A 26,075-nucleotide genomic window follows, 5' to 3' on the forward strand; every position below is an offset into this window, starting at 1 on the left:
TCTTTTTGATGGACTTTCAAATATATATTTTAAATCAGTGGTCTCTGTGTGTTTATTCATGCATCAACTAAAACTTCACTTTCTGTGAAACAAGTGAAGGAGAAAGCAACTGACAGACTTACAATAAACATACACAAATATAAAAAAGAAGAAAAAAGGAATCTACAGATCTCAAAGCAACATGTTATTTTCATATAATTTAATTACATTAGCTCTGTACCAAAACATAGTGAGCTACTTGCCTATACAGTTTAAGACATCTCTCTCAACACCAATTCTGCCTTTTAAGATGCCTTGATTTTACTGAACAGTCAGCACTTCAAATATGGCAGCTGCAAGAATATACTGTGAAATATGCAAGCTCACAGAACTAACATTTATCCACTGATACTAACCACTGGTCTATATAAATGACAGAATTTCTCATGGTTTTAGGCAAGGAAGCCACCGGAAGTGTTTGAGCGTCCCTCCCGACAAAAGACATCATTGACATACAGCCAAAACATTGCCCTAAAATCACACGATTTGCAATGTATCAGCAGGGCTCGACATTAATGCTTGTCCTCTTGTCCGGGACAAGTGGATTTTTTGAAGGGACAAGTGAAAGAGAATTTTACTTGCCCGAAAGACAAGAGCCGAATTAAAACAAAAAATAACTAACGTTAGCGAATCACCAAAATGCAAGAATGATTGGGCATTAATTTAGTGCAAGTGCCGATTGATAGTGGATAATAATATATAATGAAATGACGATAAACAGTCCGCGCTTTTGACACTCGTGCAGCCTCTCAAGGAGAAATTACAACACAAGCGTTTAAGCTGTTTCCTGAATACCATCACGACTGAAAGTGACCCTGATTTCATATGAAAGTTCCATAAACATTACATTGACATTCACTTAAAGTCACTTACATTTTAGATGCAATATTGAGTGTGTTTGTTCTATTTCAGCAGCGAAAATCGTTCACAGCAGAACCGTAACTTTTCTCACAGCAACTGAACGATTCATTGTTTGAATGAATCGTTTGAATGAACGACTCAATGACTCACTCATTAAGACGGCCACCTGCTGCCACCTACTGGAGGTTTAGTTTCATGTTTAAACATACTTTCCAACATTTATTATTTGTCTATTAAAAACTACAAATCTCAAAACATTATTTAATGCAGTTGTAATTTTTCAGCGTAAATTATTTTATTTGATTGGTAACAGCCCTTATAGTGTCTTATTTTAATTTAAAGTATTGATCAAATTTAACAATATAAAATGAAACCTGAAGCATAGCCTTTATTTAATAAGATTAGGGGGAAAATTCCCTTTATAAAAGGTAAAAATATCATAAATTTCAAATGATCCAATACATTTAAAAAAAATCACAAATATGCATATTTAAATATTTCAAAGCTGATTGAAAACTGGGGAGAATATTGCTTCAAAATAAATTATATTTACAACGCACACACACACACACACAAAAATAAAAAAATATCAAACTTTTTTCCGGCCAAGCAAATGTTTTATTCGGACAAGTGAATGAACGATTTACTTGTCCGAAGGACAAGCACATAAACATGCTTAATGTCAAGCCCTGATCAGTCTCACAGGATTTGTTTTACAATATATGTATGTAAATTAATCGTTACTTCAGATACTATCTGTAATGTTTATGGTCTTTTCAGAGACGATAAGTTATACATTAAAATCGTTAATGTAGGTGTGTCTACTGCACACTGCCGACACACAAAAATATTTCTTTATGAATGTAATTATGGAGGATAACATTAACATATATCTGAAAAATTTAGTCGAATAGCTTATATAAAAAATATTAATATAATACTATTTTGCACTATGTTGTATTACAATTATTACAAAGTTTGCCATGCATCATCATCAGTCAGCGTTATTTGTCTGATTAAGTTAAGATGTGTGTGATTTATTTCCTGATTGAGCAACATCTATTTCACCTATTTCTTAAAGACTGCATTTTTTCATATGAGTAAGTGTTATGTAACAGTTATGCCATGTTGTTGAATTCATTTTTTTTATTTAATCATAGTTTAAACCAGTAACTGCTTCAAAATGCTTGCTGTTAATGAAATAATTGTTGAAATATTTGCAGTTAGCCTACAATGAATAAAAAAAAAAAAAAACATTACAGCACAATATAAATACATAAACACAAGAGTACAAGGCGATTTCAGGTTACAAGGAATAAATATTTATTCTAAATTCAGAATGCGCACTTTGACATTTATAAAACATACGCTGAGGTGTCTTGTCCGCCTACTGAGCTGATGTTCACTACTGTAATGAATATGAATGTTACTTTTTAATAAGCAGGGGAAATTCCTGACTTTAAATGAATAATCATTTACATGCTTACACATTTGTGTTGTAAGAATGTACATGGAATCTTAAGTTATAAAAACAGTAATGTTTTCTCAGTAAAATCATATAAATATCCTATTGATTCAATAGAACGTGTGAGCTTAGGGAATACCAATATGGTGGTGCGGCGGCTTCAATTTTTATGATGTCACAAGCAATCCAGTTCTCTATATAGGTCAGTGATACTAACACATCCATAGGGAAGTCAAAAGTACTAAGATACAAATTGCCAATACTAAAATAAAACAGGACTGACTTAAAAATCATTCGATTTACTCCAAACAGAATCATCATTTTACTGTTCCTGTTCATACGTTCCTTCTGTAACATTACAGTTCATAAAACCGTTTGATTAATAACATATTACTATACTTTATACCAGAGCTTGAATAGAACTATACTAAATAGCTTTATACTAGAGCTTGTGGCTAAACCTCAACTCCAGCAGATCCTGAAACTGTCAGCAAAACCTCATACAGTAGCTCCAATCACCTCAATAGTGAATGAAGTGCTGCACACTCTCAGATGTGGCCGCTAATGACTGACAAAACACAAATTTCTGACATTCGCTGGTGAAAAGTCTGGTGATAACTCTGTTAATAATACATATCCTTGAAAAAAACTCCAGAGATCCAAAGCAAATTCCAGGGGCTTATCTTTGATGACTTAACAGCTGAGCGCGGGCATTTCACTCACACTGAATGCGTAAACGTCACATTTGCATATACGCCATAATATTTGAATTCTATTTCTATTTGACTATTTAACTGATTGACTGCCAAATTAAAATATTAAACACAATGATAACATAACGCTATTAAGCGGTTAATGGTAATTTCAAATGAGTGTTTCTGTTCAGAATGATTCAACTTGATTTTATTTTTGTTCTTGTTCCTGGAGCACTGAAATAATTTGATTTATAACAATATGTCCAGTTTCAGGAGTACTGACTCCATATACTGTGTGACTGACAGGCTCCCTTCCGACACCCGCAAGTATTTGCCTTTGCTTGTCAGTCAAATGTTGAGAGAGAGAGAAAAAAATAACCTTTAAAGAATACAAATTAAAATAACAAATAATATTTATTAAATTTGTAACTGTATTAATATATTCATATAAATCTAAATATTAGGTTGATTTTCATTGAAAGGTCAGTTTAATCAGTATTGGTATTAACCTAAACTGAATTCTTAACTGAAATTGTATTGATGTGATGTCCATAATATGCACTGAATATAAAAATAAACATATGACAGATTTCCATTCTCTTAAGCCCTTAAATATCACTACAAGATGTGATATTTGATGGACGGTTCCTCCAAAGTCATGCCTGTGTAACGCGCGTCGCGGCACAAGTACGACCCTCCCTCCCAACAGTGAATAACGGAAATGAGCAGAAAAGGAACACACTATCTCTAAATTTGGACCAGCGATCAGAAGAATCAGATTCGCTCAAGAGACTGTGTCAGCAACAATGGTAGAAGGAATGACGACAACACTGGCTGCATTAGAAACAGGCAAGTTGTATTAGGAAGATATTAATAATGCAATAATGATGATAATATCGGAGGTTCAATGCATCAGAAACAATAAAGAAAAGAAAAAAAAGAAATAGCGACCAAAAAGGGGGTAATGGATAATAAAATAAATATAGGAATGAATGTATTCTTATAATCCCTATATTTTTAAATTTCTATTTAGTCTACTTATTATTTGTATATTTATTTTTGACCTATTTAGGTTCAAGCTAATAAAATTAACTGAATCTTATTTTCACCTATTAATTCAATTTGTTTCTAATTAGCTTAATATAAAGAACAACTTTGGATTTGAGTATGAATACAATTTACCCCAAATTACATTGGAAATACTCTTTCACTCTGGCTCTTCAGAAAACAACAACAGAAATAAAATGAAACAAAATATATATAAAAACAAAATATAAAACAAAAGGACAGTGATAATAAAAGTGGAAAATCAGTAGACAACAAAAAAAAAAAATCACAATGGATAAATCTTAATGCTCACGATACAGTCCCAATGTGGATTAGGGTTTCACTGGAGTTCAGCTCACGTTCGATGCTGTTTACACGAGATCCTTCTTCCGCAACTTAGTTCTGAGCAACACAGTTCAGGTCAGAAAAGCGAAGAAAAGACGTGTGCACAATCATACCATTCAGTTTCTTGGTTCTCGTAGCTCGATCCTTATATGGGCATGGCTCGCCAGTTCCTGCTTGCAAGAGTTACTCTCGGAGTGAAGCAGGGACAACACAGGTTCAAAAATCTTCTTTAGAGTTCGTCTAGTGTCCCTCAAACGTGCAGCATCCGACTCAGGAAGCGATTAGGAAAATAGCAGAATAGAAGAGAAGAAAAGGGAAAAGGGAAGCAAAGGAAAAAACCCAACCAAGAGAATTCAAATGTTCTAGTTATGAAGCTTCTAATCAGGCGAAACTCCAACCTCTGGAAGTTTCTCTCTCCTCAGTAACAGTTGAATTAGCACCAGCCGTGACGATCGACTGACGACGTTCAATGCACACTCAAAATCTGTTTCTCTTTACACACTCACTAATTTATGTATTTTTTACTCGGTTTCTCCTTTCTTTTTCAGGACCGCGTTGGAACTGCAGCTTCTCTCATGCATCGAGCATTCTCTCCTGTCCATCTCTCCCGCAAAGTCCCGATCATAGGGCGGGGCTAAATCTACACTCTCCTCATTGGTCTAAACTGCACTGTTTTATTTAAACATCAACTTTTCAAATGAATTTTATTTTTATTTATTTTTCTATTTCTCAATTGCTATTAAAATAAAGTACTGACTTTACATATTTGAGTGCTAGTTTTTATTCCCTTTTATATTTTATATTAACAGGGCTCTTGGTAACATGGGTTACACCCTCCCCTCCTGAATACATGCACGTCCCGCTGCATCTGCATATTTTTGGGGTTGAGTTACAACCACAGGCACAATATCAGCAGAAGCAACATCTGCCTCTAAAGAAGTGCTGAATGCAGCACTCAGACCTTGCAACAGAGATTGAATCACCACGGTAAGAGGGTTTCCCAATTGGGGATACTCAAGTCTTTTTGCAGGCTGTCTATCCCTTTGTGAACGCCTGGGAAACACTCCTTGCTCAAACTCGGTGTCATTCACTTGTTCACTCTGATCATCTACAGCATTCATAGTTTCGCTCAGAACTGGACTCTCCCTATTCCTGTTCTCACCCTCACAATATGGTTCTATCTCAGTCTCTTGAGCAGGTAACTCACCTACTGATTCAGAGCAGAGATCCAATCCTGTATCGACGTGACCTAGCTCTAACTCATCTGAAGACGTTCCTACTCCTCCTGACTCAGGTAAGCTTTCCTCTACATGTCTGCAATCAGGTAAGATTTCCTTTACAGGTTCTTCTAGACTATCCCTTGAAAACCTACAGGTAGGTAAACTCTCTACAACAGGTAGGCCAATTTTGACGCTCTGGGGTCTTGGGCAGGGTAATGGCTCAGGATTCACTAAAACTCGAGTTTCAAAGTTCGGCCTATCCCTAAACAGAGGACTAAGAAACTGATCATCCTCAGACCCAGAGCCCTCACACAAAGACTCTGGCTCTTGTAACTCATTATTTGTACAAGCACTAGTCCTAGGCCTGCAAACTCTCTGCTTAGGCTGGTGCCCATGTTGATCTGACTGCAAAAATCCACAGGGCAACAACAAATCACGATGCAACGTCCTGAGAGGGCCGCTCTGTCCAACTGGCCGAACTGTGTACACTGGTAAATCTCCCGCTCTCTTAACTACTACTTGGACACCTTGCTCCCACTTGTCAGCGAGCTTATGCTTTCCCCGCAACCTAACATTACGCACGAGAACTCTATCACCCTCCTCCAAGGTAGAAGCAACTACACGTTCATCAAACCTTCTTTTGTTACGCTCTGCTAACTTAGCAGCGTTCCTCTTAGCTATCTCGTAGCTCTCTCGCAACCGGTCTTTTAAATCTTTCACGTACTGAGAGTGGGATTTCGCAGGAGGTTCTATTGGCAATCCGAAAGCCAAATCCACTGGCAAGCGAGGCAGCCGCCCAAACATAAGCTCATAAGGAGCATACCCAGTTGTATCGTTGCGCGTACAATTGTATGCGTGTACTAAGGGCTTTACAAATTCTTTCCACTTGGACTTTTTCTCATTCTCCAAAGTTCCTAACATTTGGAGAAGCGTCCGATTGAAACGTTCAACCGGGTTGCCTCTAGGGTGGTAAGGTGTGGTACGAGTCTTTTGAATACCCGCAATATGACACAATTCCTTGATTGTGTGGGATTCGAAATCTGGCCCTTGGTCACTATGCAGCTTCTCAGGAAACCCATAATGTACCAAGAAATTTTCCCACAGACATTTTGCGACCGTACGAGCTGTTTGGTTCTGGGTCGGTATCGCAACGGCGTACTTCGTGAAATGGTCGGTGATGACTAATATGTTCTTGGTATTGCTGTGGTCCGGTTCTAACGACAAAAAGTCCATACAGACCAACTCCAAAGGCCTACTGGTTTGAATGTTAACCAGAGGAGCAGCTCTGTCTGGAGGCGCTTTTCTGCGTACGCAGCGTTCACAAGTTTTGATCTTTTTTTCAACCGTTTGAGACATTTTAGGCCAGAAGAACCTGGACCTCACTAAGTCCAGGGTCCTCTCAATACCTAAGTGCCCCATATCATCGTGGAGGCTGCGCAACACTATCTCCCTTAGCCTAGCTGGTAGCACTAATTGATAATGAAGAGCCCCTTGTTCTTGTTTCCTCCTATACAGCACCCCATTCCTCAGTTCAAGCCGACTCCACTCCCTCAACCACAATACCATATCGGGTGGCTGACCCCTCAGAGTACCTGGCCTAGTCCCGTTCTTCATCCATTCAATCACTACTTCAAGCTCTGGATCTTTTTCTTGCCATTCTGCTAACGTGGCCTCTGAGATGTTAGAGAGATCAGGAAGACCATGCTCAACCTCGTGTTGAAACTCATTCGGCAAAGCATCAACGCTATGAGTGAGCGATTCAACCAACGCAACTGGGGAGTGTGCCAAGCCGGGCAAACCAATCACCTGATGCCTCTGACAAATGGCATTCACCACATCCGCCATGAGAACCTCAGACCCGGTTTCAGGCTCCGCCAGGTGGTGAAGTGTAAACTGCTTGATCCGTTCTCTTTCTTTCTGAGAAATGAGATCATCCAAAGGCTCACCATGTGGACGCCGGGAAAGCCCGTCTGCGTCTTGGTTTTGACTCCCAGCCCTATATTGGAGCTTAAATGTATACGTTGACAAACTAGACAACCAACGGTAACTGGTGGCATCAAGCTTGGCTGAAGTTAGAATATATGTCAAGGGATTGCTATCCGTTATGACAGTAAACTCTGCACCGTAGAGGTAGTCGCTAAATTTGGAGGTGACTGCCCATTTTAGGGCCAAAAACTCTAGTTTGTGGGCAGGGTACCTACTTTCTCCTTTGGTCAATCCTCTACTGGCAAAGGCTATGACACGCATTTGCCCCTCCTGCTCCTGATATAAAGCTGCACCAAGCCCGGTGGTGCTGGCGTCAGTGTGAAGTATGTAGGGACACTTGGGGTTAGCAAAACCCAAAACAGGTGCAGATGTAAGCTTGCCAATTATAAAGTCAAAAGCACTCTGACAATCTGGAGTCCATCGATCACCAAACTCTTCTTTGGGGTTGAAGTATTCCGCACCCTTCTGTTTCCTATTACTACTCTTTCGGAGTGGAGGATATCCTGCCGTGAGGTCGGTGAGAGGTTTAGTGATCTTGGAGTAATCACGCACAAATCTCCGGTAGTACCCGGCAAAACCTAAAAAAGACCTCAACTCTTTTAGGTTTGTCGGCCTCGGCCAAGTCTTTAAGGCCTCAACTTTCGCCGGGTCAGTTTCTACCCCATATTGTGAGACTATATGGCCCAGATACCTCACTGATGTCTGGAAGAATCGACATTTTTCGGGTGATAATTTCAGCCCGTACTCCTTAAGTCGGTTAAGAACTTGCAACAACCGGGATTCATGCTCTTCTAGAGTCTTTGAAAAAACAATGAGGTCATCAACAAAGACTAGTACCTGTTTCCGGTGAAGATCACCCATGCACCGCTCCATCAATCTTTGGAACGTACTTGGCGCATTCGTAATTCCCTGGGGCATTCTATTGAATTCCCAGAATCCAAGAGGACATACGAAAGCAGTCTTGCACTTATCAACCTCATCCATCTCAATTTGGTAGAACCCAGACTTTAAATCAAGCACCGAGAACCACTTTGAGCCTGTGAGTACAGAAAAGACGTCTTCCAGATTGGGCAAAGCGTATGCGTCTTTGATCGTCTGATGATTCAACTTCCGAAAGTCGATACAGAGCCGTACCGAACCATCTTTCTTCCGGACTACCACTATGGGCGAAGAAAAAGGGGACTCAGACTCACGGATTACACCAGCCTCTAATAGTTCCTGAAGGTGTTTTCTCACAGCGTCAACGTCTTGGGGATGGATAGGTCGGGCTCTGTGTTTGAACGGTGTTTCATCATTCAACTTTATCTGATGTTTGATTCTCTCAGTGTGGCCGTAGTCAAGGTCGTGCAGGGAGAAGACTTCAGGCATGGAGTTCAGCAATTTTGATATCCTCTCTTTCCAGTCTGATGACAAGGGAGAGTCTCCGAAATCAAAGGTAAGATTGGCATGGTTATGTGCTGGTGACTCATCTTTGCTAAAATCCTGGGCTGTTTTCTCTATAACGCTTTGTATAGCATGGATCTCAGCCAATACGGCTTTAGGAGGGATAGTCAAGTCTGTCTGAGTACTATTTTTAAGCAGAACTGACAGCTGAGAGGAGCGTTTAGAAGGCAATGTGTGCACACAGCTCGCAACCATGAGGCCGCTTGGAAATGGAGCTGAAGGTGGCTCAAGAATTACCCACTTCTCCATACAGGGTTCCCGAAGCTGAACGTATCCATTCAGAACTACTGTGCTTCCAGCAGGCACAACTTCATGAAAATTCCCTACCAGCTTCACCTGTCCCAATGTTTCACTGCTGGTTTGCCTCCACCTTGCCTCAAGGACTTTAAGCACTGCCTGATATCCGTGGAGGCTCGAACGAGGGCTACTCTCTTTTTCCTTAATGCAATGGCTGTAAAGCACGTCCAGGGAGTTGGTTCCGACAAGAACTTGCGACAGACTCTTTAGATCGGGAACTATTAAAGCTAACGTGGGGACCTCGACTTCAATGCCTACGAACTCTCTAGGAAACTTTAAAGTCAGTTCAGTGTACCCCAAGTATGGTACGGTTTGCCCATTGGCTCCCTCCACTTCCAACAAATTTTCTAAGGACTTCAGCGGGTAATCAGACAAATGTGCCTCGTAGAACGATTGGGGAACTGTGGTAACCTGGGACCCTGTGTCTAGGAGGCAATCCACTTCTTTTCCATCAATAATGATCTGCGCAGTGCACTTAACTCCTACCAATCCCTTGGGCAGGCTTTTTAGCGGTGTCTTGTGACAGCTGCTCGTGACAGGCTCTTGCCTATAACATTTAGGGCGGATGCTTTTACACCTCGTCTCTGTATGCCCTGCTACAGAGACTTCCCTTAGTTTAAAGCCAAAGAAGAATGACCACGCAGCGAGTCCCATTGAGCCTGTTGCTCCCTCAACTTACGCCTCTTCTCCTCAACCTTTGCGGGGTTCGCAGCATTATCACAAGCAACGGCCAAATGCCCGTCCTCTCCGCATCTGAAACAATATCCAGGGCGAGGCCGATTGGTCATTGGTTGGGCCCTTCTAGCACTTTTACCAGTGTCTGTCTCTAACACATTCTGAGGTGGAAAATCTCTGGGATTAGCAGTCTCACGGGAGTATTCTCTATAACTCTTTTGAGCAACACTCTGAGCCTGCAGCTCAGCAACTTGTCGTCGCAGCTTAATGATTTCTGAATCCTCTGAATTTTCATGTCTCACTTCTTGGACCATGGATGCTTTCATATTGGCTACCTGAGTGCGCAACTCTTCCACTACTTTCCTTAAAGTGCTCAACTCTGCCTTCTCAGAGCACCCACTCAAGCGTTTCTGGCCTGGGGGTTGACCTAAGGTGGCAACTTGAGCCTGTACTTCAGCAAGTTGTGCCCTAAGGCGGTCAGTTTCAAATGCGTCAGAATTTGGTATCTCATGTGAACAAGCTGAGACTTGCTGAGTGGCAATTCGTGGTCTCGGGTAGGTATTAGGAGCTTTTGACAACCCAAGGTACCTTTTCATGCGTTCTTCTTTGGAGGCATGCTTACTCTCCTCTGTTCGGATTAATACAACCAACTCAGCAAAGGTGGGTGGGTGAGCCTCCCTCCTTCCTAACTGAAGGCTGGTTATGAGACCATCTTCCCAACATCCTCTCATGAACTGTTTCAAGAGACAACGATCGTGATCTCTCTCCGCAATGCCTCCCCTCCTAATCGTTGTACTCAAAATAACGTGCAACCTATGCAAGAAGTCTGATGACCTTTCTCCCTGATTCTGTAAAGTGCCCATGAACTTGGCTAACAGTTCATCACCATCCTCTACAGAGCCATAGACTGACTCAAGCAACTCAAGATATACCGCCGGCAAAGCTGGGGGTCGTACGTGCTTTACTACATCTGCAGCTGGAGGCAACAAGCTATCTAAGATCCTTCGCGCTCTATGCAAGTCTGAAACCGACGGGTCACTTAACAGGAGATCTACACTTGCTCGCCATGTATCAAAATCAGGTTCATTTGGAGGACGCGGGCTCCTCCCTGAGAAAACCCTAAGTCGAACTGAGGTTTGCTGTACCATTGTGGCATCAGCCGTCTTCACTATGTGCTCTACTACCATTCTCTGAATACCCGGTGGGTCAGCAATGCTCGCAGCAAAAGTAGGGTTAGTAGTCACGGTAACACCATCAACAACGGTTTCTGAATTTGGGAAGGATATAGAGACCTCTCGTCTCTTGGTTGGGTCTTTTGATTCTGGGGTTCGCATTTCTAATGTTCCAGCAGAGGTCGACAAGGGCATCGGGGAACAAAACACAGGTTCTGGAACGATCGCTTCTACACTCTGAGAATCAAAGCTTGCATTTTGTGCTCTTTCTGGAGTATGGTTAGCGGAGTGGGCTCCCTGAAGTTTTTCTAACTCCTCCTGAAGCACATCTGAGAAAGGCTTCCCACTTCCCCTAGCAACGGCCTTCAATGTTTCAAGATACTCTTCAGTGACCTTACTACAAGCTGTCGGTTTACAGACGCTAGCCAGAGTTCGTACTTGGAATGTAACACTCGGGTTTGAGAGGCTTCCCAGGGTTAAGGGTAGCAAGGGTGTTAAATTCAGCATTGGAGTGCCGTGAGCATATTCTACAATACCATGGTGATGGAACTCAGAAGTTTGGTCATCAATTATCAAATTGCGTCTAATTGATCCATACTTTTGCAAGAATGTCTCTAGCTCGCTATCTGTCTCAGTTAACGTGAGACCTTTGATTATAAGCGCATTATCCACGTTGACGTTTTCTCTCTCTATGATTTCCATTATTGCGATGTAAGGTCAGCACTTTGTTTTTTTTTCAAATGGTCTAATTTTCTGCCTTTCCTACCACCGTCCTTGTTGCTAAGCAACAGTCTCCTGGCTGGCTCGCCAACTTTCTGTAACGCGCGTCGCGGCACAAGTACGACCCTCCCTCCCAACAGTGAATAACGGAAATGAGCAGAAAAGGAACACACTATCTCTAAATTTGGACCAGCGATCAGAAGAATCAGATTCGCTCAAGAGACTGTGTCAGCAACAATGGTAGAAGGAATGACGACAACACTGGCTGCATTAGAAACAGGCAAGTTGTATTAGGAAGATATTAATAATGCAATAATGATGATAATATCGGAGGTTCAATGCATCAGAAACAATAAAGAAAAGAAAAAAAAGAAATAGCGACCAAAAAGGGGGTAATGGATAATAAAATAAATATAGGAATGAATGTATTCTTATAATCCCTATATTTTTAAATTTCTATTTAGTCTACTTATTATTTGTATATTTATTTTTGACCTATTTAGGTTCAAGCTAATAAAATTAACTGAATCTTATTTTCACCTATTAATTCAATTTGTTTCTAATTAGCTTAATATAAAGAACAACTTTGGATTTGAGTATGAATACAATTTACCCCAAATTACATTGGAAATACTCTTTCACTCTGGCTCTTCAGAAAACAACAACAGAAATAAAATGAAACAAAATATATATAAAAACAAAATATAAAACAAAAGGACAGTGATAATAAAAGTGGAAAATCAGTAGACAACAAAAAAAAAAAATCACAATGGATAAATCTTAATGCTCACGATACAGTCCCAATGTGGATTAGGGTTTCACTGGAGTTCAGCTCACGTTCGATGCTGTTTACACGAGATCCTTCTTCCGCAACTTAGTTCTGAGCAACACAGTTCAGGTCAGAAAAGCGAAGAAAAGACGTGTGCACAATCATACCATTCAGTTTCTTGGTTCTCGTAGCTCGATCCTTATATGGGCATGGCTCGCCAGTTCCTGCTTGCAAGAGTTACTCTCGGAGTGAAGCAGGGACAACACAGGTTCAAAAATCTTCTTTAGAGTTCGTCTAGTGTCCCTCAAACGTGCAGCATCCGACTCAGGAAGCGATTAGGAAAATAGCAGAATAGAAGAGAAGAAAAGGGAAAAGGGAAGCAAAGGAAAAAACCCAACCAAGAGAATTCAAATGTTCTAGTTATGAAGCTTCTAATCAGGCGAAACTCCAACCTCTGGAAGTTTCTCTCTCCTCAGTAACAGTTGAATTAGCACCAGCCGTGACGATCGACTGACGACGTTCAATGCACACTCAAAATCTGTTTCTCTTTACACACTCACTAATTTATGTATTTTTTACTCGGTTTCTCCTTTCTTTTTCAGGACCGCGTTGGAACTGCAGCTTCTCTCATGCATCGAGCATTCTCTCCTGTCCATCTCTCCCGCAAAGTCCCGATCATAGGGCGGGGCTAAATCTACACTCTCCTCATTGGTCTAAACTGCACTGTTTTATTTAAACATCAACTTTTCAAATGAATTTTATTTTTATTTATTTTTCTATTTCTCAATTGCTATTAAAATAAAGTACTGACTTTACATATTTGAGTGCTAGTTTTTATTCCCTTTTATATTTTATATTAACAGGGCTCTTGGTAACATGGGTTACACCTGCATTCAGCTTGCCATCATAAATTGCTCCTTCATAATTCATAAAATCAATTAGCCCAACAAACAAAGAGCACACCAGCATTTTTCTAAGCAGGAGCTAATTAAACATGTGAACTGCAGAACGATTCACATGGAACAGAGGGAGATTAGCCCGCCTCCTTTCAATTCTGACCAAGCATGGCAGTCACGCATCAGCCCAGGACGACACACACACATGCACACACGCACACATCTGGGACCTGGCAGCTGGGCTACCCAGATACGGCGCATTCTGCTTCTTTTTTGCCGCACAACCCTTCTACTCTTCTCTCCCTCGTTTTTTCTACCTCCACGGTCTGCAGGTGCACCGCTTGGGGAACTCTCAAAGCAGTGGGTATCTTATTATGGGGAGGCGATGGTGGAGAGAGACAGAACAGTAAGCCCCATGTGCTCAGACAGGAAGTGCTGGGCAATATGTGAAACTCTTTGTATGAAAGCCGGTGAAAACCACAGGCTGTGAAACACCAACGAGCAGATCTGTTATCCGTAAATAAGTTAAAGAGAGTGCACAGGTCAGGTAGAGACAGGGAGCGAAAGATGTGAAAGCAAAACAAATGAACTGAGAGATTCTCTGGACTGCAGGAGTGTCAGTGTTTCTGTTTGCGACTTGTTAAGATGCTTTAAATGAGCTTCTGCAGGTCTAATGGTAACAGGGCTGACAAGCCAGGTGTCACCTTCCATTTCCTTGAGTGATGCTACCTGTCTGCTGTTCATCCATTCTGAGATATACAACTGCCGGCTCAAGAACAACGGAGAAGATGAGCCACAAAGAGATACTATAAAGTTTGTGCAAGAAAAAAAGAAGAAAAAAGATAATATACAAATACTACCACTACTAAAAATAAATAAACAAATACAAATTATTATTATAGCATGATCAAAAGACATAGAATGTAAAACAATGGTGCATATTGATTGGTTTGTTATAATTAAAAAAAAAAAAAAATTAATGCCATATTTTAATATTTTAAATGCCAAACAATTTCTGGAAAACTCAAAATTCGGAAGTTAGGTTGCTTCCATCCTTAAAATTTAAAAGACGACGGTTCATAAGAACAAGGTCAAGCAACAGACATTGGGGACAACAAAGCTACAGATCGGCAGAGGGCGAAAACGACTCTCCATTGACTGGAATGAACGCCAACTCATTTGAATGTCACTCAACAACCGTAGAGAAAGAAAGCAAAGAAGAGCCAGGCTGAGGTTTGGTTAGACGGAGGCCTGGAGAGGGCTACAAACCACAGTGTCTCACACCCACTGTGAAATTTATTGGAGGATCGGTGATGACCTACGGGAAAGCTGGAATCGGGCAGATTTGTCTTTGTTCCTTCTGCTCTGACAATGTTCCCTGACTCTGAGGACTGTTTTTTCCACCAGGACAATGCTCCATGCCACACAGCCAGGTCAATCAAGGTGTGGATGGAGGACCACCAGATCAAGACCCTGTAATGGACAGCCAAATCTCCAGACCTGAACCCCATTGAAAACCTCTGGAATGTGATCAAGAGGAAGATGGATGTCACAAGCCATCAAATAAAGCCGAGCTGCGCTAATTTTTGCACTAGGAGTGGCATAAAGTCACCCAACATCAATGTGAAAGACTGGTGGAGAGTATGCCAAGATGCATAGACGAAAGCTGTGATTCAAAATCAGGGTTATTCCACCAAATATTGATTTCTGAACTCTTCCTCAGTTAAAACATTAGTTTTGTGTTGTTTAAAAGTTAATATGAACTTATTTTCTTTCCATTATTCAAGGTCTGACAACACTGCATCTTTTTTTGTTATTTTGACCAGTTGTTGCTTTTGGGAAATAAATGCTCTAAATTACCATATTTTTATTTGGAATTTGGCAAAAATGTTGTCAGTAGTTTATAGAATAAAACAAAAATGTTAATTTTAACCAAACACATACCTATAAATAGTAAAACGAGAGAAACTGATAATTTTGCAGTGGTCTCTTAATTTTTTGCTGAGCTGTATGAGGATTGCTGAGAAAGGGCAGTGGTCTTCAGAAGCTGGACCAGAATCAAGGGCAGGATTTAGGAAGATATGCATGCGGATAATCAGATGCAGAGAGCAGAACGACTAAATGCATTCATCAATCATAGGGAGAGCAGAGTTACTCTGAGGAATTGCGAGAATTAATCCTTCACCTGCATTTGGTTTAATTCACGAAACCGTTGAAAGGAGAAGTCAGCTAATAAACTCTTACGAGTGAGAGGGAACACAAGAAAGTAAGTTAAATCGAGAGAGAGAGAGAGAGAGAGAGAGAGAGAGAGAGAGAGAGAGAGAGAGAGAGAGAGAGACATCTGATTCAGGCTGTGAAAAAGAGCTAGACATTTCTTGAGTTGGCTTAAGTGATGCAGTGACAACAGCTATGTATCTGCAGGGTCAAGTGAGTATTTTTACACATTCAATTGTTTTCTTAGCTGAGTTGACGCCTGGAAACGGTGTTTGTGAATAGCATGATGACTGGATGATGAATGAGGTGCCAGAATCAATTGGGTGTGTAATTACACTTCATCATTTGGATCTCTCACAGTAGAAACACACACACACACACACACACAGTCTCAGATTAACTGCCTGGGCAGCAGCTTCCTGATCTGTCAATGGTGTTAAGAGGTCAAATGGAATATATCTAAATAGGTGTCCATATCAACCAATATAAAAAGTTGCACTGGAATTCTTCAATTTCTGTAACAATAGCACAAAATCAAATGCTTTAAATAAAATCATAGAAATGCAAATCGGATTGCAATCATTTGACGCCGGGAGGTTATAACATGATTAGATTAAGTTTTGTGGTGAAAGAGCATGAGGAACAGAAGACTGCTGAAACATCAGATGACCGGACCAATGAAATGTGCTGATGTGGAAGAGCTGAAGTGCCGAGCACAGCACATGAGATGGCAAGAGGAAGATACAGAGTGGAATGACTTATTCTGGAAAGGGCGGGGGTGTGGGGTGAATCTCGAAATTAGCACAAATAGATTATCTGTCCTCCGGTTCCTGGCCTCAGCACGGCCAAAGCAGGCAAAAAAAAAAAAAAAGAAAACGAGAAAAACACATTGACTTCTCAGCAAACGACTGCCCATCCGAGCAGCCAAGGAGGACCGCAATTAAGCGATCAATCACCGTATCATCGATCCCCAGGGGAGACAACTGTATCCAGGCCTAACTAAATATGCAACGTTTTGCACAGATAACAGACAGGCATTTGAGATGGCGTTTAACATTCTTTAACATGACTAATACATTCATCTTTTAGTACCCAGGGTATTTTTTGGTTTGAGATGAATAAGTAACAAAAATATATATATACAGCCTCCCTCTTTTAGTCAATTGGGAAATGTCAACCAGTAATAAGGTCTGTAGTAACCTCTGGTCTGCTGAAAAAAGTGGCACAGACAAAGACCTGCTCAACGCACGAAACGACCCATCCCACCAACCAACTGCAAACTACTCAAAACACTTAATCAATAGTTAATGCTGATCTGTAAGATCTGCTAATTAAATTTCTGTCCTGACTGTTTATCGTGTTTCAATATTTCAAAATTTAAAGATTTTTTTTTAGACATGGCTGTTCAATGAGACATTTACATCCCTCTTTGTCTTCATTGCAAGCTAACAAGGAACAGTAGGAGTCTTCGGTTCTCCTGCAGAGACTATGGTTGAGCGAGAGAAGGCTGATGTATAATGCATACATTATACATCAGAATGAGTGAGGGCCAGCAGTGTGTCAGAGGAGACAGAGTCAGACTCAAGCTGTTCCTCCAGGAGCCTGCTTCATCCCTCCTTTAATTACACTCTATTGATCAAACACAGATGGAGGGGGATGAAGGATGGCATAAAAGAAAAAAAAGAAAGACATGGAAGGACAGAAGTGAAGAAAGTGAGAAATAAGTGTTGTGTGTAGTTTTCAGACTGATAGGGAGAGAAAGAGACTATTTACTTTTGATTTACTACTAGTATATAGTAAGTATAGGCTACACTGCACAGTATGCAAATTAAGTGAATTAATGCAATGTGCCTTTTGTGATGATAAAAATAAAAATAATATAATTATAATAAAAAAAGAATGTAATTAATATTTGAATTATCCTTATAAAATGTATATATAATATATTTTAAAATATAAGGAACTGTAGAAAGATAGCATTACAGTCAGATCAAGGTTCACATCAGGGCTTTCAGCATTACAAAGTCTCTTCAGATGTACAAAGGACAACCTAATTTTTCTGACACAAACAAGATGTCTCCATTTTTATTTCTAATATTAGATATCAATCTGCTCTTCCAAAACCTTCATAATTAAATATGATATTATTATTATTAATAACAGGGTAACTGTACAACAAACATTAAGCATGCTTCAAAGGTCTAAAGTGTATATTCTCTTCTTTTCTCTTTCATTTTGCTGACCTACTTAGCTCTCCATTCCAGGGCTGCATCTTGGCTCCTTTGTTTCATACCGATATAGACTAAATCTCTTCTGAGATCAGGAATTTCTGTGCTTGGGGTCATCCGCCTCCTGCCAGACTCTAGTGGCTCATGCACTGTGAGGCAGAAACACATTTCAGGGGATGAAGGAGCGTATGCTTCCTGTGAGCTTGTGGAGGGAGATGAATCATGATTCTCCATGACAGGGAGGCTTGGAGAAAAACCCACTACAACGAGCATGCTGCTGAACTCTGGATTACCTTTTTAGAAACAAAACGACAAGTCACTGCTCTCATAAATATCTGTCAGAGACGACACTCAACGATCCTCACTGTGCACCATTAATGAGAACACAGCCTTGAGGGAGATTTAAAATGTACAGCCTTCTGTGATCAACTGTCATCTTCACCCAGTAACAGGTTTAGAAACATCCACACACTCAACACACAGCATTGTACACTCTAATGTGAAGTTTGCTGATTAGACTGGCTGAACAGCTATGTGGTCTAATTTCCCCATAAAAAACTGATTTTTTTGATCATCAATATCATTATTATTACTAAATTAAAATTGCATAATTGTTATTATAATTAAATTATTGCCATTTATTTAAAAATTAGGCTCATTTGGTGTGGAAGATATAACTTCTGGTGCATCCTTAAAAAAAAGAAAAGTCAGGTCTCGTCATTAACACTTGTCCACTTGTGGATTTTTTTTAAGGTGCAAGTGAATGAGAACTTTACTTGCCCGGCCGGACAAGTAGCCCGATTAAAATGTCAATAACAAAAATAACTAGGGAGTCACCAAAACGTGAGAATGATTCTGCTTTAATTTAGTGTAAGCGTTGATTGATATATAATAATAATATAATATGTAATGTAATGACAGTAACAAGGTTGCGCTGTTGAGGCTCGTGCAACATTCCTGACCGTCACAATGACTGACCGATTCACTTGTCCAAAGGACAAGCACATGAAAAGGCTTAATGTTGAGCCCTGAGAAAGGTTCATCTACATTAAATGTATTTTTTATTTTATTGTTGACCTCAGATACTAATGAAATGGACAAACAGGGATAGATGCTGAAAATAAACTAGACTCCTTGTTAAGACCGAAAGAAATAAACATATAAAGGTGAGATGCGATGGAGGCAGTTATGGCCCCTGCTACGTATATAATTAGAGAATGAACTTCTGTTTATAGCCCGGGTGTCAAAACAGTGAATTTCACAGTCTTGAGATTGATCACAGAGTGTCAAGTTAGAAAGTATATTTCAGAATGCTGCAATCCTGACGATGCAAGAGTTTAAAAAAAAACATAAAGAACAATCCAAAGAAGGTTTCTGAGTTAATGAGGGTAGTAGTTAACAATGCTTGATTCCCAAGATACATATTTACACTTGAACTAAATGTTTCCCCCAGAAATGTTATCTTTTTTTAATGCATTGTGAAAAATAATTGTAAGACAGGAAAAGTGCCTGTAGTTCTGTCTAGCTGTTTATAAAAATCAAGCCTATGCATAAAACAAACCCCTAAAAATATAGAGCAGAGTAAACATACCCTGCCTCCCAATACACCAAACTACATAATGAGAAACAGGAAAATGAAAAAGAGCCGAGGGCAACAATCTCCAAACAAAATTTGACTGCAACAACAGCTAATCCAAATGTCTTACCTGCCATGTACTTTAATGTCAGAGATGGCATAGAAGTATCTGGAAAGGTTGTTCTCATCCACCATGGTGGCGCCTGTGGCAGGCCTGAGCAGACGTACGCGCAGGTCAGTAATGGTGAAAAAATCTCTCAGGTTCTTGGTGGTGTCCAGTTGTCCATACAGCGAGGCCATATTGTGCAGCTTGGGCCCGGCAAACAGTGCGAAGCGGTCTTTGATTTCGAAACGCACGGTCTTGTCGTTCTTCCACACGTAACCTCTGGAATATTCCTCGGTGCAGATAATGTCCAGCAATGTGTGCTGGGTAATGTCTCTCACAGTCTTGGGCTCCATAGTGAAAGCATCAAGGCAGTCAGTAGCGTAGAACTGGTAGGGCTGCCAGCTACGTCCATAGTCCAGAGACTTCTCCAAAACCATCTGCTCAGGCCGACCTGACTCAAAAGTGATGACAATGTCATCGGTCAGCTCAATGGTCTTGTTCCACGACAGGGTTATGTTGACCGCCAGAGGTTTAGGGTATTTCTTCCAGGAGGTGGACTGCCAGAAGGTTGTGGGGTTGCGGCCCTCAAAGTCAAACATGAGCTCAGGAGGGTGGGCCAGCTCGTCTGTGGCTGCATCGCACTCATTGTTGCACATATAGGGGTTTTCCTACAAGATAAAACAAATAAAGAAGACAACAGTTAAATGAGAATCTAAACATAAGAGTTTTTTATGAGCTTTATCACGTGTGCAGATATGGAGTGTAGGTTGGTGTATGCAAATGAGATGAATGGTACTCATATTTCAAATATACTGGCCTTGATGGTGGAGGATCAGCGTTATTATGGATATGAAACAGTGGTCGAATCTATTTTCCAGCTATTGGCTGAATCTAGATAAGGCCTGGCCATTAAACGCCCAAAGACACATAGATATTTTATAAAGCCATTTAAAGTCAAGTTCCCTCATGTGCAGACAACCAGTAAAACCCGTCTTGTTTAGCACATAATTTATGAGAAGATTATTCCCTTTTTTAAGTTTCATCTATCCATGATAATAAAGAACAAGAGAATGGAGTCTCTAAAGAGCTAAAAATGGACATGTATTCATGTTAAAATGGTCATTAAAAAGAGAAAAATATCAAGGTCAGACTGACAAATCGTGAATAATACACCCTCCTCAAGTCATTCCTTTGCATAAAGACTACCTTGTTCTGCACCTTGAGGTAAGGACACCCAGAGGTGCACTTTTGTCACAGCCACAGCTGGCAGGTGAAAAATATACCACAGATCTAAAATTCAGAAAAAGGCATTGAAGTAAGTGTGCTGCTGGTTTGTGTGTTTTTGCCCTGATGTCAACTGGCCTTCTTCACCCTGTATCATCCCCTGTCAAACAGTCAGACTAATCATACTGGTATGTTCCACTGCACCACATGCTGCCGTGTGCTAAGCAGGGGCTCGTGGGGCTGTGATACTGTTGGGTGGCTGTGGCGTCCTCCAGGAAATACCTCTCAAGAGGAACCAGCTCCAATTTATCTGAACAAGAAACACAGCAGCTGATTAAGTGGGAGATGTCTGTCTCTCTGCGGGAATCCGCAGGCCTGGACACTAGGGAAGAGCACAGTGATAAAGGATAGGTGGAGAAAGGGACTGCGGAGAATGAGCGACGCAGTGGCAGAAAGGTACACAGGCGGGAAAATGAGCCCTTAATAGGCTTTTCCTCTTGCCTTGTCCTCCAAGGCAATGTGACAACATAGCCCTGACAACCATTTAACCTCTTAATTTTGACAAAGTGGCATTAATATGCTCTCCAGCCAGTCCTCTACAACTGTGCATGTAAGCTTGGAGAATGATCAGACCCACCATTGGAGTCCACATGCCTCTCACTTGACCATCCAGTCAAGAGGCAGAGCTGTTCCTGCTGTTCTATCTCAGCAGGTGCTTTAGGCACAAGCTCTCCTATGAAAATAACTAACTGGTGTCTAGCACTCTATATTTAGGTAGCATGCATCAAAACTATTATTGCTTATACTTGGGATGTGAATTGGAATACGGAATTTAGACAAACCCCTACTCCTAAGAATTAATTATGTTCGTTTTTGACCATGAATATGCAATTAGTCCTGGCAAACAATAAAACAGGAAAACAAATTGTATAGAATTTTATCGATGTTGATTTTCACACACACACACACACACACACACACACACACACACACACACACACACACACACACACACACACACACACACACACACACACACACACACACACACACACACACACACACACACACACACACACACACACACACACACACACACACACACACACACACACGTTGGTCTATGTGGTTTACAGGGACTCTCCATAGGCGTAATGGTTTTTATACTGTACAAACCGTATTTTCTATCCCCTACACTGCCCCTGCCCCTAAACCTACCCATCACAGGAAACATTCTGCATTTTAACTTTCTCAAAAAAACATAATTTAGTATGTTTTTAAGGCCATTTGAATTATGGGGACATTTGATATGTCCTCATAAACCACATTTATAGTGTAATACAAGTGTAATACCCATGTAGTTATACAAATTTGTGTCCTCATAAACCACATAAACAGGCTCACACACACACACACACACACACACACACACACACACACACACACACACACACACACACACACACACACACACACACACACACACACACACACACACACACACACACACACACACACACACAAATGTACACTAATCAGGCGTAACATTATGACCAACTTCCTAATATATTACATCTCGGTAGCAGATACCACAGCACACCTTTGGGGCTCTAGTGGAACTTGCGGGTATGCAGCCCCATATGGAATAAACTTCAATGCACTGTGTATTCTGACACCTTTCTATCAGAACCAGTCTTAAATTCCTGAGAAATTTTAGCAATAGTAGCTAATCTGTTTGATCAGACCACACAACATCAATGAGCCTTGGCCGTCCATGACCCTGTCGCCGGTTCATCACTGTTTCTTCCTTGGGCCACTTTTGATATATATTGACCACTGCAGACTGGGAACACCCCACAAAAGCTGCAGTTTTGGAAATCATCTGACCTGTCATCTTGCCATCACAATTTGGCCCCTATAAAACTCGCTAAAATCCTTACGCACATCAACTTTGAGGACAAAATGTTCACTTGCTGCCTAATATATCCCACCCCATAACAGGTGCAGTGATGAAGAGATAATCAGTATTATTCACTTCACCTGTCAGTGGTCATAATGTTATACCTAAAAATACAGAATGTGTGAAAAACAGCATTTAATAAAAAAATAGATATTTAATATATTAATATTAAAATGGCTGTTTTTTTATTTTATTTGTATTTTTATTTAAGTAATTAAATGATTTAAGTAATTAAATGATCATTTATGTAATTAAATGATTAAAATGGAATCCAGAAAACTTAAAACAGAAAACAGAATTTTGTCAAAATAAAACGGAATTGGATCACTAAAAATCACTAAATGTAATGTGATCATTAAAATGGACTTTTAAAACAGAAACATTTAAATAAAAAAATAAAAATAAAAAAACAGAATTAGGAAAAATGTTAAAGAAATTGGGGAAAAATAAAACAGATTTCATAGGGCCCTATTTTCACTACAAGCTTGTGTTATTATTATGTTTTTAGACCACAGGACAGTAGTGTAGGACATCTGTAGTGTTGCAGCTGCAAAACTAGAAGCTGATGTGAGGAAATAGGCTACACTAATGCTTTATAAAGATTAGTTGTTTTTCTCCAGTCACTGCAAACCTCACATTTATCGAGAGAGAGAGAGAGAGAGAGAGAGAGAGAGAGAGAGAGAGAGAGAGAGAGAGAGAGAAATACATCACCTTTAAAAGGAACCAATGAAAACATAAAAAGTTCTTTCATGCCATTGACTTGCATTAGAAAAACTCACATAGCTGTCACGTTGACAATAATTACTAAAAATATTTATATTAATCCTTAAACTGATCAGGACACCCAGAATACTTGGACCAGGGCTGGGGATTTTCATGGCTGGACTCAGTTGGAAAAACAGACAGCTTTGCTTGTTGAATTGGTGTAAATGACTGTGTAAGGTTAATCCCATCCACAAAGAGCTTAAAGAACTTTGATGAACAAGAAAGAGGGCCAGAGATAGAGCGAAAGCAAGGCGAGAAAAAGAAAAATAGAAAGAGAGATGTACTGCACATGCACTCAGCTGCCTGGTTCTAATCTGAGCCTGTTGTCCCCATTAAATGTGTTCTGGGTAATTTCACACCAACAAACACGCACAGTTGCCATGAATCGCCTCTTACTAAACACAGCCTTAAAAAACCCACCCATCCTACGAACGCCGTTTGTCTGTTCAGTGCCTGGCTGAGTGTTTTTCTCACGGCTGATCACACATCTCTATGGAATGAAGATGTATTATCAATGAAATAATTTGTCTCAGAAGAGTGCAAATGAAAGCCGTGTCAAAAGCCTGCCTTTTCATAGCCACAATCAACAGTGTATGCTTACACTCAGTAATGACTCCCATTATTTTCCTGCTGATAATCTCACAAATTGCAGGGCTCTGCAAAACCGAAGGCTCTTTCACATGAGTCATGTGCACTGAACTCTATGGAGTGTCGAGCAGCAACATTACCACTGCCAAGCATGCAGGGCATTGTAGCATGACTCTCAGAGATCAGACACTATTAACTATGACCTTGTTTGCCGCTGACCGTTTGAACCGCAGCCAGAGATGACAAGGGAATTTGCATGACGTATCAATACATGGGTGGTGTGGTGTAACAGAGTTGCGCACCACTCAGAATTGAATTAAGAATGTTAAATTCCTGAACTGCGATTCTAAATTGAATGTAAGTAGAATTGAAGGGATATTTCACCCAAATATGAAAATTCTGTCATCATTTACTCACCTAGTTTTCCAGCTACTATGGTAATGGTTGCTCTATCTGCATTGTTGCAAACATTCTTCAAAATATCTTCTTTTCTGTTCAGCAGAACAAAGAAACTCATATAGGTTTGAAACAACTTGAGGGTGAGTAAATGATGACAGCATTTTCATTTTTGGGTGAAATAACCCTTTAAAGCAAAACAAAATATAAACAAGTATAATTAACTATTTTTTAACAATGTCTGCATTACTTTTCATGGAGGGGAAAGTGGTGTGTGATGCTTGAAAACGAAAGGTGAATTGAAGCCCTGTTAGGAGTCGTGTAAACGCTCCTCAAAAGCATTACTGTAAAGACAAATATTAGTAGTTTAGAACCTATTTTGACCAAGCCACATGAAAAATTATTATTCAAATGGGAATTTCTTGTTGAGGGTAGACGTGAATGAGATACGACTGTCCTGCTGGCAGGCAAGGCTTCAGATTACCAGATCACCAACGTGTCCGAGTATAAATTTACTGTGCCTGACAGCAGACTGAGATATATTGGACCAACCAATCAAACAAATCCTTTTGTGTGACAGATGTTTGTGACATGCAATCCGGTCAAAGTTTGCTCTCTCTGTGTCCATTTCCCTCTCTTTTCCTACTCTATGGTCCTTTAACAAACATACACAGGCAAATATGCTTACACACAAGCAGACTCTCACATGCCTTCAGGCCAATATGCATCTAAATCAGCAAGCACATTGTCTGTTCCATCACTCTCTTGCCATGCTTTTCACGTATTTGATTGTGGCTGTTTTGAGCTCTTCAGAAATGACAAATAGATCAATATCGTTTCATTGGAAATGAAATTACTATGCAGCGGCCTCACTGAGATCAGTGCTCACGTCGTGAAATCTACTGTGTAATTGTCTCAGCTAAAGGAGACGAGTGTGAAGAGCGATTTCTCCTCAATCGTTTCAAATGTTAATGTCTAATCTGTCAGTGGCCGTTTTGCCAGACCGTACTATAGGCTCAGGTCAGATCGTTTGCATATCTCTTTTTCTGGTGCTAACATGAAATGATTTAAATCAAAGTTGTTCATATGACACACCATTAGCCCCTAAATTACAAAGGAGCAAATTTGATTTTACAAGTACGGCTTGCAGGTGTTACAAACCAACATGAAGGTCTGGGCATGTAATTTCTTCTCTTTCTCTTTCTCTTTCTCTTTCTCTTTCTATCTCTCTCTCTCTCTCTCTCTCTCTCTCTCTCTCTCTCTCTCTCTCTCTCTCTCTCTCTCTCTCTCCCCAGACTGCGGTTAAATCCATCACTTGTGCATAAATGAGACCTTGGTGGAGGAATAGATTTCTCCAAGGCCTTCGGTTTGATTGAAGCTCCGACTCC

General features: G+C 40.4%; 1 protein-coding gene across 11 annotated transcripts in view; it reads right to left on the reverse strand.

Annotated features, from left to right (window-relative positions):
- ntng1a (netrin g1a) overlaps window positions 1-26,075 on the reverse strand; it is a 118,611-nt gene that overhangs the window by 36,994 nt on the left and 55,542 nt on the right. For all 11 annotated transcript variants that reach the window (XM_067434495.1, XM_067434485.1, XM_067434486.1 and 8 more), the window contains one exon: window positions 19,779-20,422. In XM_067434495.1, the coding sequence (XP_067290596.1) occupies window positions 19,779-20,422 (644 nt within the window). The remainder of the gene's footprint in view (window positions 1-19,778; window positions 20,423-26,075) is intronic.

Source organism: Pseudorasbora parva, chromosome 24 (assembly GCF_024679245.1).
Source record: "Pseudorasbora parva isolate DD20220531a chromosome 24, ASM2467924v1, whole genome shotgun sequence".
NCBI classification, from domain to species: domain Eukaryota; kingdom Metazoa; phylum Chordata; class Actinopteri; order Cypriniformes; family Gobionidae; genus Pseudorasbora; species Pseudorasbora parva.